General features: G+C 38.1%; 2 protein-coding genes across 3 annotated transcripts in view; one reads left to right on the top strand and one right to left on the bottom strand.

Moving 5' to 3' along the window:
• Positions 1–5,805, top strand: part of GPR17 (G protein-coupled receptor 17) — a 49,959-nt gene extending 44,154 nt beyond the window's left edge. The window contains exon 2 of the mRNA XM_044070567.1: positions 46–5,805. Within this exon, the coding sequence (XP_043926502.1) occupies positions 72–1,082 (1,011 nt within the window). The 5' untranslated portion in view covers positions 46–71 and the 3' untranslated portion in view covers positions 1,083–5,805. The remainder of the gene's footprint in view (positions 1–45) is intronic.
• LIMS2 (LIM zinc finger domain containing 2) overlaps positions 1–19,479 on the bottom strand; it is a 668,134-nt gene that overhangs the window by 341,604 nt on the left and 307,051 nt on the right. The gene's annotated exons all lie outside the window — the stretch shown is intronic.

Genomic DNA, 19,479 nt, shown 5'->3' with positions numbered 1-19,479 from the left:
CCAGACTGGTTATTTACTTGTTTTGTTTTATTCACTGCTTTCTAGATATCCTACAGATCCTCAGTTGAAAAATGACCCATCTTCAGGACCAGTTCATTCTGCCTTCCAACTCTAACCAGGAAATAGCAGAGCAATGTATCAAAGAGACAGGTCTGGAAAATGCCTTCTTTGCAGCCTACTACCTCTTAGATTTCATACTAGCTTTCCTGGGAAATACACTGGCCTTATGGATTTTCATCTATGATCATAAATCAGGCACCCCTGCCAATATCTTTCTTATGCACCTTGCAGTGGCTGATCTCTCATATGTTCTGACTCTGCCCCTCAGGTTAGTTTATCACCTGACAGCAGGACATTGGCCCTTTGGTGAACTGGCTTGTCGTTTTACTGGTTTCCTGTTCTATCTCAACATGTATGCTAGTATTTATTTCATGGCTTACATCAGTGTTGACAGATTCTTTGCCATTGTTTATCCAGTGAAATCCATCACAGTCCGAAAACCACTCCATGCTCATTTAGCTAGCATCACTCTTTGGGTCCTCGTTGGAGTAGCTATGGCCCCACTGCTTGCCACAGCACAAACTATTCAAGTGAACAATGTCACCATCTGCCTTCAGCTGTACCGTGAAAAAGCCTCCCGGAGAGCCCTGGCATCATTGGCCATCGCTTTTACCATTCCTTTTATTGTCATCTTGTTTTCCTACCTGATGATTGTTCAAAGTCTCAAAAGAGGGAATCGCATTGAAAAACATCTCAAAGACAAGGCTATTCAGATGATTTCATTGGTGCTTGCTATTTTTCTGGTCTGCTTTGTGCCATATCATGTAAATCGCTTTGTCTATATTCTCCTTTATGATGGTGCTTCATGTGATATGCAACGGATCCTGGCACTTAGCAATCGCATCACTTCCTGTCTTACTAGTCTTAATGGTGCACTTGACCCGGTACTTTATTTCTTTGTGGCAGAAAAATTCCGTGAGACATTCCGGCGCCTGATTTGTGGCAACAGACCTCAGACATTATCACAGAACAATGAAGCAAAAACCAATGAGAGTTCACTCAGTGCCAAATCGGAACTATAGCATCTAAGGAGGTTCTGTTCTGCTTTGTCTGCAATGGTACAATCATGATATCCTGGGCAAAAAATAAATGGAGAGCACAAATACAAAAACCCAAGTCAACCACAGAGAGTACGAGTGAGTTGAAACCTAGTCCTGAGAGAGATCTTGACTACACACAATCAACAGAGAAGCCAGAACACAGAACAAGAACATAAAAGAAAATAATATGCTAACTAGTCTTTGAACAGAATCTCATATTCTATGTCCATAACAAACCTGTCCAGTGATCAGAACTAGGCCTGCACTACACCATTTAAAAAACAAATTCAGCCATAACCTTGTCAATTCTAGACGGCAGGCACTTAAAATATGGTCTGCAGCAAATGGCAGCATCAAGAAAACATCAAAACAAGTGGTGTACTAAGACAAAATTGGGCAAATTAGAATAAGACTTGGAATTGCCCTAGAAGAAAGTCAGGCCAACCTTACACCTAGCTTGCTCCAACTCAAAAACTATGTCCGTCAGAGGCGTGGTAGAAACTGAAACATTGATTGGTTCAGAACAAGTAAAATATAGGTTTTGTTAGATTTTTTTCTCCTCTAGTGAAGCATTAAAGTTTTAATAAAAGTAAATTGTATGTATATCACTACAAAGGAAGCTAAAGTTACAGAAAGTTCACTGTAGTTACATGAAATACATTCCATCTAACAGGGTATATGCACTAAAACAGGTATGACAGTGAAGTTTAGTAAGCTTTACCCCCTCATTATTACAGAAAAGGGGTGCTGCTTTCAGTCCAAAACAAGAAAGTCTTCCACTATTCACAAGAGACTTTTCAGTGCCACAGAGGCATCTTCAGGGTCGTAAGAGCAGCAACATTTTCCTGCTTTTTTCTTAATGTCAGGTTTTCTGTAATGAGGCTGAGAGTCTCAACATAAAGACATCAGAAATCAGTGAATAACAGTTTTAAGTCAGATCAGTAGGGCACTAGCAGAGTTATTAACTGGATATATTTTTTTAAAAATGCATAAAATATTCACTGTACAGTTTGCACAGTGAGCATCTCAGGGAGATCTGTAAAGTATGGGGATAGGCATAAAAATGTTAAAATGGTACCATTTCATTCAAGGTCCTTACCCAGAGATTCTTACTTAGATAGTCTTTAAACAAGAACTCCTTACTCAAAGAGTCCTTGCTCACAGATATGACAGAAATTCATGTTCTGTGCCAGTACCAAACTCATTTGCTTTATTCCAGCCAGTAGAAAAGTCCTCTCATCTTTGAAATTTGTGTATTAAAAATAGAGCAAAGCATATGGAGACAGTAAAAAAATGCTAGCTTGAGACTGATACTAGACTTGTTCAATGTTTGTGAACAAAGCTATTATGTGCAATAATAAAATGTGGATGGTGGAATAACAACCAACTTTCCATCACAACCCATTTTTACACAACTTCTGAAAACAATAATTGCAGTATATGGATGTAAATGAGGCACACTCAAAAAATATGGTCATACAATCTCCCATGGAAAGGTTAGTCCATAAGTAACACTCCTGCTTCACAAATAAGCATGGATTGCCCAAACTGTGGGCTCCACCCATCACTTTAAAGGACCTATAAATTCCCAAACTGACCTCCGACTCTGTTTGCCATGCATCTCTGAATAACTCAGTTTCTGTTAAAAAAAAATAGTCATGAGTCTTCTTACTCTGATAATTCAGCTTTGAGCTGTTAACATGCATATTCTGTAGTCCTGCACGAGTCTATTTTCTTACCATGTAAATCTGAGCAAGTCACATAGCCTTTCAGTACTCTTTGGTCACTATTGAAAGGAGGCTCCTATGTCGAGTGGGTTCACATTCTTAATAAATAAAAAATCTCTGTAAGCAGCACCCTCTGTCTATAGACCACTAATTTATCCACAGTCTTTCTGTTCCATAAATCTCCAACATACTGCGGAGATATTATAAGCTTATCAAGTGATGATGGTTATACCACACTGGGATGCACATGATAGCAAAAGGCACAGGTTCAACTGCAAGGGGATCTACTCTCAGAGCAATGGATAGCCACCCAATCTGACAGTCAGACAGTGATATTATATCCTGTGTTCTCCTGTTATAAACCAGATGTTATTCTGCATGGTCTAGGGACCTTTTGGATTATGAATGAAGTAGCATCTGAGAACAGAAATGTACCCTATGGTTGGGAGCATGACTCATTCTCAGTATATTGAGAATTCTGCAGAAGGTGTGTGGCATCATATAGATTTTGTTCCCAATACTGCAAATATGGGTAGAGAAAGTACAAGATGGGTCCAGCCAAACATATTTATTCTTGTAAGGCTCTTCATTTTCAAAATGGCTGCCATCTGGGCCAGAGATACTCCAGTTTCCTTTGTGCACACGGAGCCTCTTTTGGGCATTAGAAAGCAATATTTGTTTTTTCCCAGATTAACAACTAGTCTAGACTGTTCAAGTTTCTGGCAGACTGCAGCTAGCATGCTGTTGAGAGGGATGACAATCAAAGGAGAAGGATTTCCAGATGCTCAGCTCACCATATTGACAAGCCAAAGTACACAATCAGGAGGGACTCCAGATTTCATTAACTGTAGCCAAAACTGGCCCTGTTCAATTGCGACATAAAAGTGTCAGTGTTAAAGGCACTCTGGAAACATTCCGGTTACTGGGGCTCAGGCCATGGATTGTCAACTCTTTCACCAATAGTGTGTGGACTACCTTGGAAAGGTCTGTTACAAGCAATCACAATGAGATAAGCAGCTTCCAAGACTGTTTGTAAGGATTAGTATGGTTGTTGCTCTTTTCTAATGTAAATTGCTGGCTACAGTGCATGCCACAGGCCTCTATGCGTTTCCCTAGTTGTATGCCTACTTCTCCTAGTATTTTGTCTAAGGGAAAAAGCAAGGCAATTGACGTGAAGGATTTTGTTTGGTTGAGTGAATCAGAGCTATGTTTTGGAATGGGTATAAGGTCTGAAATTCTCATCAGCTCTAGAATGGCGCCATAAAATATAGAGGATTTGATGATATGCCTTATTGGGATAACAATAAAGGTGTTACATTCACAAAGAAATTTGGGGTACAGGCCATGAGATCTTGTAAGCTTATACCTGTTAATACTACACAGTCATGAATTACTTCAGAAAATCATACATCACAGAAGTGGAAATTGGTACTGAATTTGAAAACACTCTTCTGTAACTATGACAGCCCGACTAGCAAGTTGCCAAGTGTCACTGAAATGAGCTGTAAAGTATTTTGTAAATAAGTTATCTTGCTGTTTTAGTTCATTAACTGATATATCACTAACATTAGAACAGCAGCTTGAAGTGTGTGGACCTTCCTGCCAGATAATTTACCTCCTTCCAGAATCCCCTAGGGCTACTGAGCAAGGACTCTTGACCCTGCTTTCAGAAGTCTGTTTTTGTTTTATTATTACTATTATTATTATTATTGTTATTATTATTATTACTACACTGTGTTCTTTGTCAGCAGAAATGGTCCTAGTCATATTGCTACAAAGTCCCTTTATACCATATCCAGGCTTCTTTGGCATGAAGCAAAGGCTTGTTTAAGTTCACTAGTAATACATGGGGCTTATTTCTAGGAGGACAAAGCCTGTCCTGTAATGGCAGTCTGATGTTAATGCAGTACTGAAGCCCAATGGGATGTGACACATGTCCAGTCTGTAGTCACCAATTCATATCACAGCTGTGACTCAGTCTTGGTTAAGGGATCTGTAAAAAGCTACTTTACTTTGTTAATGCTGACTGTTTAATCAGTACAGATTCTGTAATTATGCATTAATTGCATGTAACCTCAGTAAAGCAAACATATAATAAGTCACACTGAATGCAACAACTATGTAATAGTATATCTGAAATAAGAGAAAACAGAGCACTAATTGCAACTGATTTAAGGATAACCTTGCAATATGAGAGCATAACTAACTATCTGTTGTGGTATTTTATGATAATTTCTGACATGTCTGTCTCCAGAAAAGAAATAGTCACCTAATATTTTTTTACATAAGAAAGAAAGCTGCAACTGTATTGAGGGGTCTTAAGACATTGTCAAATGTTGATATAATGATTACTTGCTTATTCGCTACAAGAGTTTACACTGCAGTTTATAAATACAGACTACCAGCAATCTTCTGTTTATGCACATTTTAGTAAGCATGCAATTAAGATCTAAATTCTTTAGCAAGTGAAAATATTCCTTAACAAAACTGACCCACTTTGGCAATACAAGGAAATACTCCATGAATGGCTAATGAAAAAAGTTACCTTTACAGTAAAGTTGAAGCACTAGAGAAAGATGGCAAACAGAAAATAGTAAATGGATTTTAATTTTGCACCGTTTTATATGTGCATGTTTTATGCCTAATAAAATGTGTTATTAGCTTAAGAAATGCTATAGTGAACACAGTAACTTCAATGAAGGCAATAATGTTAATGATAAATGTTCTTGTCACATTATTGTATCAGTGAACAACAGTGTACACATCTGTAGATAAATAACTATTTCTGGGGTGGGGGGGGTGAAACCTCTGGTAAATCCTTGAAAGCAGTAACTTTTTTTGTAAAAGTGAGTTAAAATACATTTTATGTAAAAACATGTATTCAAATTATTTTTTAGGTTTTCTAGATGTGATAAAGTGCACACTGGTATCAAACTCATGCACAACTGCCAAACAGTAAAATATCTAACACCAGGGAATGTGTGGTCCACGAATTGGTTAGACTGCAGTTTCCATCTCATCCCAATGGTGGTTCTGACTACTCATCTCTGGTATTCTGGTAACACACCTTCATGAAATATGTTTTAATTAAAGGAGTGGTGGAGAAGAAAATGGTGAATAGCGTAAGAGTAGTATTTTCAGGAAATGTACGCCTCAAAGCAGGCAGTGAGTACCTAGAGGATATCAGGAGCACATCAGACAGATGCAAGGGAAGGTATCCTGCCCTTGACAAAATTGATCAAATACCATGCCACAATGAAACACAAAAAGAAAGCAGTCAGGTATCAACAGAGAAAGGTTCAGGTACCCTGTGAGAAGCATTCACAACAGGGCATCTCCAGGTTCAGTGCAAGCATCACAAACAGCTACATAGTTAAAACTAGACAAGTAGATCAAATGTACAGGTGGAAGAAATCATCGTTTTAGGCAGGGGGCAGCTTCAGCACAGGCTACAACTGACAAAGAGATAAGGTAAGAGGTGAGAGAAGCTGCCCATAGTTTGAACTGGGGATCCATTCATGTAACAGAGATGAAGTTGACTGAATGAGGCTTTGCAGACAGAATTCTGTGTGTTTGTATGTTCACAATGAGCACCACACAATTATCTCCGTAAATGTCCACCAAGTGCATTTCTGTTTCCTAAATTCATTTCAGGAATTAAAAGCAGCAACAGCAGAACTAGGCATCTTTGTTTTTGCGATTCATAAGAAAAAAAACCACACTTTTGTTTGCTGCTTTGTAATACATTTCTGTGGAAACAATTAAGGTGCATTAAAACATAAATGTTCATGAAAAAGAGTGTGTTGAACCTTCTTCCATTCCAATATCTTTATATGTTCTTATACTGCAATTATCTTGGTATCAGTTGCAGAGCAGGAGAAATTAGTATAATCCACAAGTAATAATTAATAATCATTTATTTAGTTAATAATAACACAGAATGCTCCTTCAACTCAAACTCTACCTCATATGGTTCCACTTACACAGAATTTGGAAACCTCACCACTTTAGACTTCTTAAAAGAATTTACCAGTTTCTCCACAATTTATGCAAACTCTTGACCCCAGTACCACTGAATCTCATATCTCTACACACCCTTATCTTTTTGCCCTCAAAATGAAAAGCATGCCAAAATTACTAAACTCACTGCCAAGCAGTGGACCTCAAGGCCTAGACAGACTATTGCGTGGGTTTCTCTACTTCTATAGAGAGCACCTCTTGGAACCCTTAGAACATACTGCAATTTAATTTCTTTGTAAAAATATGCTACCATAAATATTGAGGCAAACTTCCGTGACCCCTATACCTCAGATATCTAAACCCTCATCACATTAAGACTTCAGACCAATCTCAGTACTCCAAGTCCTAGGTAAAATCTTTAAAAAAATTACTTTTCTTCCAGCTGCTATCTTACTTACAAACTTGCAATTGTGCAGCAACCAATATGGACATAACACAATGGCAGCCATATGTACCTACAGATCTCATCCTTACCAGTGTAAACACAGATAACTTACATGTAGCATTTTCATCAATCTGACTAATGCCTTTGACCCAGAAATCATACTCTACTTTTACTGACTGACAGCAGCTAGAATAATACTCAAAGTCACTGGTTGGATTCAAGGCTTCCTATCCCACAGGCCCTTTACATCAAAATGGGTACATTATTCTCTAGCAATACAACATTCAAAGAAGTTCTGTATGGTGCTTTCTAATCCCCTCCCCCATTTGCGTTACAAATACCACACTTGGCAATTACTGTGTACACTGGATGACACATTAATATACAGATCTGCCACTCCCCTCTGCAATCAAAACAGGATACAGAATAAGCTAAACCACTTTTCCAGCTGCTATAAAACATGTACCTCCTACACACCATCAAAACAATGGTGCTCAAAACCAATTAGAACATTGTTTCTCACCAAACAATTAGCAACTCCGCCATAACAATACACCATTCAAAATGACTGCTTCCAGTACCTTGGGATATGACTCAATAGCTAACTACACTTCCAACACAAGACAGCCATGACAAAAAAACAAAAACCTTCAAAACTCTGTCCTGGGCCAGTAAAATAAACTACTTCCTCACTCTCTCCTCAAGATAGATTGGCTATCGGAAAAGATGTCCTGCAAGCACAATGACAATATGGTATTCATTAACCTCAGCAGCCTCCAAAAAGAACCTAATTACCCTTCAGATTCCATCCAATCAAATCTGCAAATTCATAACCCTCTCCCCCCTAAAAGGTAATAACACTATCAGATTCTGTCAGAAGCTAATTGGCTTCTCATCACACAAAGACCTCAACCAGGCATGTCTTCTGATCACAGACTCCTTAGCTATTGCTGCTGTGGATACGGCATCACACCATCACATCCTCACAGGTTCATAGGTTTACACCAGGCAGGCAATCGAATAGCTCATATGAAGCTTTGCAGCTGAGTAGGCATCATTTGCTTACTCTGTCTATTAGGGCCCCTGGAGACAAATCAGTGGTAAATTTGCGTCTCCCCATCCACTTGTCAAGGTTTGTTTTAAAGAGGGCATGGGAGCTGATTTGCTTGACATTGACTGGGAATTTATTCCATAAGTATGAGATCTTTTGGGAGAGCTATCTGTCCCACCAGCAAGTTTTGTTAATCCTACATACAGATTTAGCTCCCTTGACTGAATGTTAGAATTAGTATCAGATTCACAGATATGTAGGACGTCAGGAAGTATGAAGTCATTCATGATCCCAACAGCCAGGCAGAAGCCACTGAGCAGGAATTTGTAGTCTTAAAATGTAATGTAGCCTCCAGTCATTCAGAGATCTTAAGGACATACCACAGATGTTTGCTAGAAGCTGTTTAGGTCATTTTGATTTGAGCTATATGCCTTAATAGGTGTAAGCCAGATGGAGAGGGTATACTGCATTTTATTACAGGCCTAATAAGGAAGGAGCAGGGAAGGATTATTACATCCCCAGAGCTACAAGATACAACGTCAGTGATTACCAGCACTTGGTAAAAGACTCATTATCTACAAACATGCCCCAATCTCTCTCCGATGACCTGATGACAGTGTCAGCTTTAAGTGGGATGTTATCAATGACATAGGTGCAGGGATTTTATTGGTTCCCAAAGGGCACCATTCTGCATTTTTTTTTTTTTGCATTAGGCCTTAGACCATGGTCCTTACATCCTGATACCAGGAATTGATATGGCTAAGGCCATCTACCATTATATGGGTATCACTTAGGGAACGTTCCCTATTGAATGATCAGAGTAAAGTTCTTTGACCTACACCTTGGTGAACAGAAGGCATCACTTTACATTTTCAATGATCCTAGAAGTCAGCATCATATGTAATATTAGCACAAACCCTGGCAGCACAGCTATGACTGTGCCATAGTCACTGCAGCATGAAACAGAAGCACACGATTAGAGCAGACAGCTGTACAGCCTCAGTGACACAGAAGTAAAGCAGCATTCTTTAATATAAATAATCCATGGTTCAGGTCTGTACATAAATCTACATAGTTTGTAAGATTTTATTTGTATTACACCAGAAAGAACAATTTGATAGCGTGATCATAGCTCTTTTTTACTTTTATATTTCGTTGTTATATATTTATTTATGTATTTATTTCTATTCATTTATGTGTTTATTTATTTAACATATTTATTAATTTATGTATGCATTTCTTATATTACTTTATTTATTACTCAAGTCTGTCCTTATATATTTATAACTTATTTATTACATCTGTAATTATTTATTTCTTGCATATCTATGTATTTATTATACATTTACTTATACTTGCATTTAAATTTACTTACTTCTATCTTGGCTGCACTGTAGTGACTTGGGACCAACATTTTTATGCCACTGACTTGTGTTCATCTAGAAGTAGGGTCACTGAACATGCATGGTGATTGCTTTTGTTCATGGAGGTGTACGTCAAGCAACTACGCTTCAGTCACTCAATATGTATCCATATGGGAGTTAGTGACAGCACCACATTTACAGTCATCAGTGAATTTAGTCAGCTAGAGACATTTGACATTTGCCTGGACATCAGGACATACAGTTCGCACTTGGCCTTGCATGATTTGATCAAGTCTGAGGTCTTTAGAGACTTTTTACAATTACCATTAGAGAAAGAGGATTTAAGTTTGGGTGTTAAAGCAGTAAGTTTTTTCCTTTTGTTATATTTGTTATGACAGGATTCCAATGCAGGGGCTTATTTTGAATTTGGTGCTGTACTTTGGCACAAAGTTGTGAATGACTCCCTCGAGGATAGCATGCCACTAACCCTCCACCATCTGGATTCTTTCTGTGGGCCAGTTTGCAATCTACTGGCTTACAATAGGGCTGACATTCATTTTGCTGAGCTTATTTATGATGCCAGAGTGTGAAAAAGCATCATGGGCTTTTCCTAGATCAAGGGAAGGCTGTGTGTAATGAATACCAATTGCCATGAGCTTCGGCTACCCTCTCAATGAAATCCACCAAATTCAGCAGACAAGATTTACCCTTCACAAAGTCGAATTATTTGGGGTGGAGTGACTGAAGGCTAACTATGCCATTATTTATTAGCTCTATTATAATTCTGTCCAATACCTTGCTGATAGTGTTGGAAAGACTAATGGATCTGTAATTCCAGGAGTCTATGCCAGGTGCCCCCTGGTGTATGGACACCACTATGGCCATTCTCCTGACACCAGGAACATATCCGGTGTAGAGGTTGAGACTTACTGAGCTGATGGGAGGATCAAGTAACACTAGGTAGAAGACAGCAGCATGTATACTATTGTGTCCCATGGAACTACTACTTTTGATTGCATAAACTGAATTCAGCACCCATTCTGGGGTAATTTTGGGGTGTCATGGTTGAGATCTTAGTGGAGAGGAAAGCAGAGTGGAGATATCAGGGTGAGTTGGAATTGAAATTGTTAATAAATATGTTGACAATGTCTTCAGATTCAGAAATGTAGTGACATCAGATAGCATCACAGTGCAGTACTGAGTATGTTTATGGAGATTCATAACATAATTAAGGAAGGCCTTACGATTATCTTTAGCAGAGATTTCAATATATAGTTCTCATATGGCCTTGCATGATTTGATCTCAAGTCTGAGGACTTTAGATACTTCTATAAGATTACCATTACAGGAAGGAGGCTGAAGTTTGGTTGTTAAAGCAGTGTTTCATCCTTTTTTGTGCAAATTATGAGAGGATTCCAATACAGGAGTCTGTTTTTGAATTTGCCATTATACTTTTGACAGACAGAGACGGATGCTTCTATGTAGGAATTTAGAAAAGAGTAAACGTCATGGGTATAGCTGGCTACTTAGTGACTGAGTCTGCAAGGAAAACAGAATACTTGACAGCCATGTCATCTGACTGGGGCAAGGTAGTTGGATTTATGGAATCTCTGAAAATAACTCTCAGCTGTTCAGGTTTTCACAGAATGTCCAGATTTCTGCCTCATATTTTTGGTGTGTTCCAACCTAAAATCTGTCCCTTTCTGGCAAACAGCTGAGGATTGAAGTCATTATATAATGATAAACATTTGGAGTTTAAGACTCCACATCCTTCGGAAAATTCATGCTAATGCAAACCCTATTATTTTATCAACTTTCTAAGTTTGTAAGGGCAACATTTAAAATCGGTCCCCATTTGTCCCCCCCATCATTTTAGGCTTTGTCCAGATTATTTGTTCTAAGAGGTTGAGAGTTATGCTGGAAACAGAGATTTGTTGTAGATCTGGGCTGTGCTCTAAAGGAAAATGTAATGGCCATAAGGTCTAATTTAACTATTAGACGTGGAGTAGATAGATACAATACCGAAGAGGATAAGGTTGAGGGATCCTTGTCCCTCATAGACGGGCCAACTTGTAAATGTCCCAACATATCCTTGTCTGCCTGACTCTAGGTTATTTGTACACAGAATATAATGGCTAAAAACTACCAGAGGAATGCAAGGCAAGGTTAGAACAAGAGCCTAGTAAGTACCTATGAAATTAAGAGATTTGTGCAACTAGCAAAGGCATAGACTAACAGGTCCAAGGAGATGGAGCTTATGATGTTTAGAAAATGCAGGGAGTATGTGTTTTATATTTGCCAAATAGATAATTAGTTGAAGTCAGTCATAATTGTGTTTGGGTTAATGGTTAGGGCCTCATGTTGGTTTAGGTTAGTATTATGGGAAACAGGTGACACTGAAGGGGTTCTATAATTTACTGTATTATGGTAAATTCATTTATGTACTGTAACCAAGATGTCCTAGACTTTAAGTTAATTTTTTATGGTAGATTTGTCATGAGGCAATGGGTTACAGATGAATAATGATATACGTCCACCATTATTGGAAGGTCTGAACAAATAGTAAGCACTGAATTCAAGTAAAGATGGGGGGGGTTCAAAGCACTGAAAAGTTTTGGCGATTGCACAAATGTGTATGTTTCAAGCATCATAAAGGCTTCAATCTCAGACTTTTTCTTGTAAATGCTTCTAGCAGTGAGCAGTGCCACATTCAAGGGAGCTTGATCAGAATTTGCTAAGTTAGAAAGACTATAAGACAATCTTTTCCTACCGAAGGCACTAGTAGGGCAGAAAAAATGTATCCAATACATGGAAGCTCTGTAGAGATGAAGGCCATCCCTGGCACAGCAGGCAGGACTGTTGACCATTTTCTGCCAAGCTGAGACTTATTGTATCCTACTGGAATGATATAAATTAAATAGCAAATTATTGAAATCAATTACTTTCTGCTTGTATTATGGAAGCACTGACGGGGACAGCAAGACACTGCTAATGACTAGTAACTTCTCGGATCCTGTCACATACAGAGATCAACAGCGTCTATCATCTCCATTAGAGTAGACCATCTAAGACTGTTCCCTCTTATATGAGAATGATCATATCATTGGTGTACTTAGGGGACAGAGAACTAACAGCCCTTGTAACATCTCATATCCTATCCACTAACTGACAGCTGACTGTCAGTCCTTGAACAACGTATTGAGTGGCACATTTGTCTGTTTAATAACAGAGTCACCTAGGACAAAGACAAGGTAATGGGAAATGGCATGCCCTATTGGCTTTGGGACACCACTATGGTGACTTTTGTTTGGGGAGGGTTTCAAAGCTGACAGAAATAGGTGTGAAGGTAGAGGTAAGAAAATATGGCTGTGATTTACATCTGGTTTTATATTACATAGGAGGTTTACATAAGGATTATTTTAGGACCTCTGCATACATGTGCCTTAATGAAGTGTTGGGCAGCATTGGAGTGGGGAAAAAGGTGTACACTGGCTTCCTTTAAGAGTGGTCAACCTCCAGTTTGAGAGACATGTGCCTATTATAAATGGTCTGTGTGTATAGCAGCAGCAAATGGCTGCCAGTGTACATAAGGCAGTTACTTATGCACTGCCTGAAGTTGCCCAGAGCTAGCAGGCTGGCAGCAGACAAACTGAGAATATAGCGTAGTTCCATGGTAGCCAAGATACAACATCAAGCAAAGATAGTTAGATATTCACAGTCTACAGGTGGATAAATGAGTGTACACTACATGGAATATGTATAAAAACAATAAAAGGTGAGTACAGTAAGTGCTAAATACAGTAATTAAGAGTAAAACAGATATTATAGTAACCAGTTACAGAATAGTGTGCAATTATGCAAATACAGGCTCAGTCAAGTTACAGAATAGTGTGCAATTATGCAAATACAGGCTCAGTCAAGTTATCAGTAACACCTGGCCAAAAACCAAGCTACCAAAAATGCAGAGTGATAAGATTCCAAGAGGAAGAAGGTTTGTTATAGTACAGTATAAAAAATCAGGCTTGGATGCTTCAATAACAGTGTAGATATGCAATATGATAAACCAAGTAGGCCCAGTGTTTCAGCAATGAAAACAGGTACCACAGTAACAAGGTTTATTATTTAAATGAAAGGGCTCAGATGGCACTTCAAGCAGAAAATAGCAAACCAGTGCAGCTTAACATGAAAAAGCAGAAAATAGCAGAGTGGTGTAGTTAACATAGGCAAACAGTAACAACCATATATACATACATAACTTTAAGTAAAAGCAGTACAGCAGAGTCACACAGTGTATTGAATGAAAAAAGTATATCCTGTTAAAAAGGTAACATAGAATATCACAGTGATATGCAGTACCAAGTCTACACAACACACTATAATCACTATCATCATCAGCCCCCTTTTTCCCATTTTTCTATATGGGGATGGGGTATCTTGTTAACTGTCGCCACCTCTCTCGATTCCACATTCCTGCCTTCTTAAACACTCATGCCTGACTGTCGCAGATCTTTTTTCACACAATCCATCCACCTCTTTGCTGGATGCCCTCGCTTCCTCTTACCTTCTTCCTGTCTGTCCCAAATCTTCCTCACCAGATTGTCTTCTGCTTTTCTACACGTGCCCATACCATCGTAATCTGTTTTCCTTGATCTTTTCTGCAATTGGAGCTACTTTGGCTTCTGTTCTTATGTCCTCATTTCTTCGCAGTGTGCATCCTACTACCTTTCTCAGGGACTTCATTTCCATCACCTCTAGCTTCAACTGTTCTGCCTTTACTGCCCAGGTTTTTGTACCATACAGTAGTACTGGTCGCACCACTGTCTTGTACACCTTACTTTTCAGCTTCTTTGGCATTTTTCTGTCATAGACTACACCTGATCTCTATGCCGGTTGGCTGCAGACCCTCTGATTCTAGCTTTGACCTCTTTATTCAGACTACCCTTCTCCTCAACTACCCCTCCTTAAAGATGTTTACCTGCTCCATTATCTTCCCTTCTAACTCTATTTTCAGCTTCTTCTGATTTCCCCAGTTTTCTGCCATTGCCACCATCTGTGCTTAGTTTCATCTCATGTGCCTTCAGGTTTGCATTCCATTCTTCTATCCTTTGCACACTATAATACATTAATGTAAGTGCATGCTGCATAGCCAAGTGCAAACTTGGCAATTCAATATAATGTTAGCAGCTTAATAAAACAAAAAGTGGAGTTAGGCTATATTCTGATACAATAGCTCCTAAGAGCAGTAGCTTTGTACAGCCAGTGCAATGTAGTTAAATCAAGTAAAAACGTCTTGGTCCTACAAAGAATATGCAGTAGGGAACACTAATGCCATGCAGCAAGTCAGAAGACAAACCAATACAGGGGACTTTCTGGTAGAATCTATAGTGCAGTCCAAGTCTTTATGGTATAATCTATAGGGCAATCGAAGTTAAATACCAGCACTGAGACTTCCAGGTGCGATCTATAGCAGCTATGCAAAAGCCTATGCTACCTGTACAAGGCAGTCCTCGCTGTGTACAGCCAGATGCAGAGCTCTACTGGTTTGGAGTGTCGGGGGATTTTGTTTGCTAGGGTTCCAGGGAGTGGACAGATTTGACACATCAAGATCAGCCACTTACTATTATCTAATACATGATTTAACCCTCTGCACTGTGCACAGCACTTCCCAGTTGTAAGGGAACTGATTTCAAGCCCAAGTTTAGATGTAGAAACCGAATCCAGTAGGAGCATTGCACAGCTGAAAGCAGCTCAAGGCTGAGCAATAATTAGCAATTAAAAAAAAAAACAAGCTCAAAACAAATGGCCAATTGAAACACTTGCTGTTTAAACAGCCTATAACAACCAAACACCTAGAATATAAATTTCTTCCACTCTTACTACTGAAACAACTACAGATATTCTAAACAAAAAGTCACCAAAGCAGTTACATTGGTTTCAAATTAAGCAACAAATAAGCAAAAATAGTAAAATGCTACGCTAAGATGAGAAGGGGTCAGATTTCAAGGTCAAATTCAGATACAGACATCTAATCCAGTAGCAGCAGTGTGCAGATCAAAGCCTCCCAGCCAAATGGAGTAGAAGTTCATGCAATGACTCACAATTAAAAAACAAGCTCAAACACAAGTGGATACATCAAACGCTCATTTTTTAAATAGCCTGCAATAGCCAGATGTCTAGAACAAGAGCAATGTATTTTGGTCTAAGCACAGAAAAAATACAGGTCTATATCACCACATTGAATGGTGATAAATTTGAACGTCCTTTGTTCGAATCGAACAGTCCAAAAGCCCTAAACCACGAAGTTATGGAACATCGATTTTTTTTCCCAGGGAAAAAAATTGGTGGGCCATCTTTGAGGCTTTGCTATTCCCTCCACTGTAGTGCGATCTCGGAGTTGGTATATTTAAGTAGGTGGTGTGGGGGGGCACAGCCCGCCACGTTGTGGGTGTGGGGGGCAAAGCCCCCCACTTCAGTTTGTTTTAAAGTTGTGATTTTTTTTTCACGGACCAGCGATTTTTTCCCTGGGAAAAAAATCGTTGTTCCGGGAGTTCGCTGTTTAGGGTTTTTAGACTTTTAGGTTCGAACAAAGGGCGTTCGAACTTATCACCATTCGATGTGGTGATATAGACCCAAAAAATACAGATAATCTGGACCTGATGATGTGCTTAGGCACCCAAACTTTGCCTTCAGATCACATCAGACTTCCTTCCTGTAGTCTAGGACAACAGTCTGAAACTTGGCAAGGTTTGTCTGACAATAGCTTTGAAGGCCAGACTGCCAGCTGTGTACTATAACCTATACAAACACAAAATATACAAATTATACCAGCCTAGCTGCAGTTTTCATTTAAACGCACTATGCAGGTAACCAATATGTTCAGTTACACAATATTATTTTGCAAAGGTGATAAATATGACATCAGGCTGCCTGTAGAAAACTGATGCACTCCAGAATACTGCAATGTGAATTCCTTTGAAGGATTCAGATAATTCATACATTACTTTCCATTCTTTGTGCAATACTACAGTCAACAGAATGACTGGAACTCACGACAACACCATGAACTAAGCACAAACACTGTTCCAGTAGAATGTCACGATCCACACTTTATTTATTATTCTTGAACACAATTAAAACTCAAAAGTTTAGCGCTTTCATCTACGTACTGTAGACTTCTTCAGAACAATCAGTAAATCCAACAGTAGTTCTTAAATACTCTAAAAAACCGCCAAAATTGTAAAATTAGATCAATTGCCTGAAAGCATCTTAAAGAGACAAATACCCCATTTTAAATGGTCTTTGCATGAACATAGGAATAGATAGCCCCAGTCATTGTTCTCAACAATATAAACTGAGTTACTATCATACTCTAAAAAATCTTATTAAAACAATATTTCAATTAATGAATATTAATCATTAAAACACACAATATACACTAAATACATATATTTACCATTACCAATATTAATAAATAGTACACAATTATTAAAATTTGCTGTTATAATATCAAGTGAAATTGATGAACTGTTAAATAATTTCATACAAAATATTCAGAATATGCAGTTTTTTTAAATATATGCAGCTTATGTTCATGCAAAGACCATTTAAAATGGGGTATTTGTCTCTTTAAGATGCTTTCAGGCAATTGATCTAATTTTACAATTTTGGCGGTTTTTTAGAGTATTTAAGAACTACTGTTGGATTTACTGATTGTTCTGAAGAAGTCTACAGTACGTAGATGAAAGCGCTAAACTTTTGAGTTTTAATTGTGTTCAAGAATAATAAATAAAGTGTGGATCGTGACATTCTACTGGAACAGTGTTTGTGCTTAGTTCATGGTGCAATACTACAGTATCATTCAGGGAAGCTAGCACTTCACTTGTAGAAGTAAATGTTAAAATGCAAATGTCCTTTTTTCTGTGCAGTCACAGCTGTGGGCTAAGGGTTTTCTAAAGCTATCCACTAGTAAAATTCAGCTTTTCTACAAAGAATTATACCTTCAGTTAAAGATACATCTTTGAAGTCTCCCACATTTCACATTTATACTCTGTTATAATTTTTTACATTATTATAATGAGAGTCTGCTGTATGGCTTTGTTTACAGATAACCATAATAACCGTTTTTTCTTACAGCTTTGTCCCTTGATGTTCTGCAGTATGCTATCAACTGTTTCAAACCAGTGTGTTTTCTGTTTCTGTGGTTTAATGAGAAAGGAATGGTAACCAGGCTACTAGGAGTGATCTGCAGTTTATTAAGGGAAAAGGGGCTGAAATTAACCACTTCTGCAGAAAACCATCACTACATTTAATTCTTGTAAAATAAAGTTATCAGAAATAATGTCACAGTCAAATAAATTTTATGTTTGGTTTGCACTACCTCATTCGGACAAGAAGGAACATCACTGGATGAATGTTTCATTTCTTTCCACTCCATATGAAAATATAAATAACTACATATAATCAATCAGACCTAATGTTCTGTTAAGGTCATATACCCACAACACTAGCAAAATCCAAATGCACAGCTCAGGAAGTCCTTTCACCACAAAAACCATTAATTTAAAAACAACTCCATTTGTGAATGGTTGCTTACATGTACTCATACTGCAGAAGTAATCAATGTTCTTTCCTGAAGTAAACATCCCAGAACTCACCACTCATTCTGTGATTATAGAGGAGGCTGTTTGAAACCCTGGCTTTTATCAACATCATAAAATGAAACTTACAAGATACTGATATACATATTCAGGCTACTGTAACCAAATTAGAGTACAAAATATATGTTTGGTCTGCAACCTCAGACAGAGTTATAAATGTAATGGGTCCAGTACTTGTACTGTTAAAAGTGAGATTCACTGAAATACTTAGCAAAAGCGGTCTTCCTAACTGAAAACATATTTTGCTGAGGGGTAGAAAGCTGTATTTTCTTTTGTGCAAATGTATGGAAAATGCAATTTTCTTTGTGTAAACTTGTGTAACACAACATTAGGCTAACAAGTTACATTGTCCTCTTGAGCTGCTATGTGCTGACAAATCCTTACTATTCTGACAACAATGCAATGCAGAAAACTGCTTCCCACTCAAGATACACCAGTGGCAAAGCTGATTATATAGGGTGCAAAGGATACAGCTTCCCACACAAAGTGTGGGCAATGTCTCTGCTCCCAGGGAAAAACACTGTTCCCTCTTTAGTATATTGTGAAAGTTATACTTATGGGCTCAGTCTTACTGAAATAAGATCTGACGAATCTCACTATAATAACCTGCAGGTGAATATTTGTGCCTGTACAGTAATAATACACATGGCTGCAGCTTTCAGAAATGGGGAAATCAAGTGTAGAAGTGTGAATTGTAGCTAAACAACTGAGCTACAGAGATAAGGCAGCATTACTTAATAAAATCCCATAGAAATAGGACTATTATTCTGCTGCTTTTCAAGTAAAAAGCAGTTAATCTGTATTGGACCATTAGATGTATAACTTTATAGTAGCATATATTATTACTTTCATAATTACATTTCTCAGAACTATTATAATTGATATTATTACCTATTATTTGGACTATGATTACCTGGACTAGTAGACTAGACATATTCACTTTGGAATAAAGAAATTACTTATTATTTGATTAGGACTACTGGACTAATGGATCTACTTCAGCAACTTGAATCAATATAATATCGAAATTTTAATAGACAAGATGCAATGATTGAAACTTGAAAAGAATGACCATTTACAACTCTGGAATTAACAACAATGAAACTGTTACTGCTCATGTCACACAGCACTCCGACCTTTGGAATGGATATCACTGTGCAGTTAAAAAATCCAGC

This window comes from Protopterus annectens, chromosome 4.part1 (assembly GCF_019279795.1).
Source record: "Protopterus annectens isolate FY-2018-M chromosome 4.part1, PAN1.0, whole genome shotgun sequence".
NCBI classification, from domain to species: Eukaryota; Metazoa; Chordata; order Ceratodontiformes; family Protopteridae; genus Protopterus; species Protopterus annectens.
The sequence above is the reverse complement of the archived record's forward strand: the minus strand, read 5'-3'. Positions and strand labels throughout refer to the sequence as shown.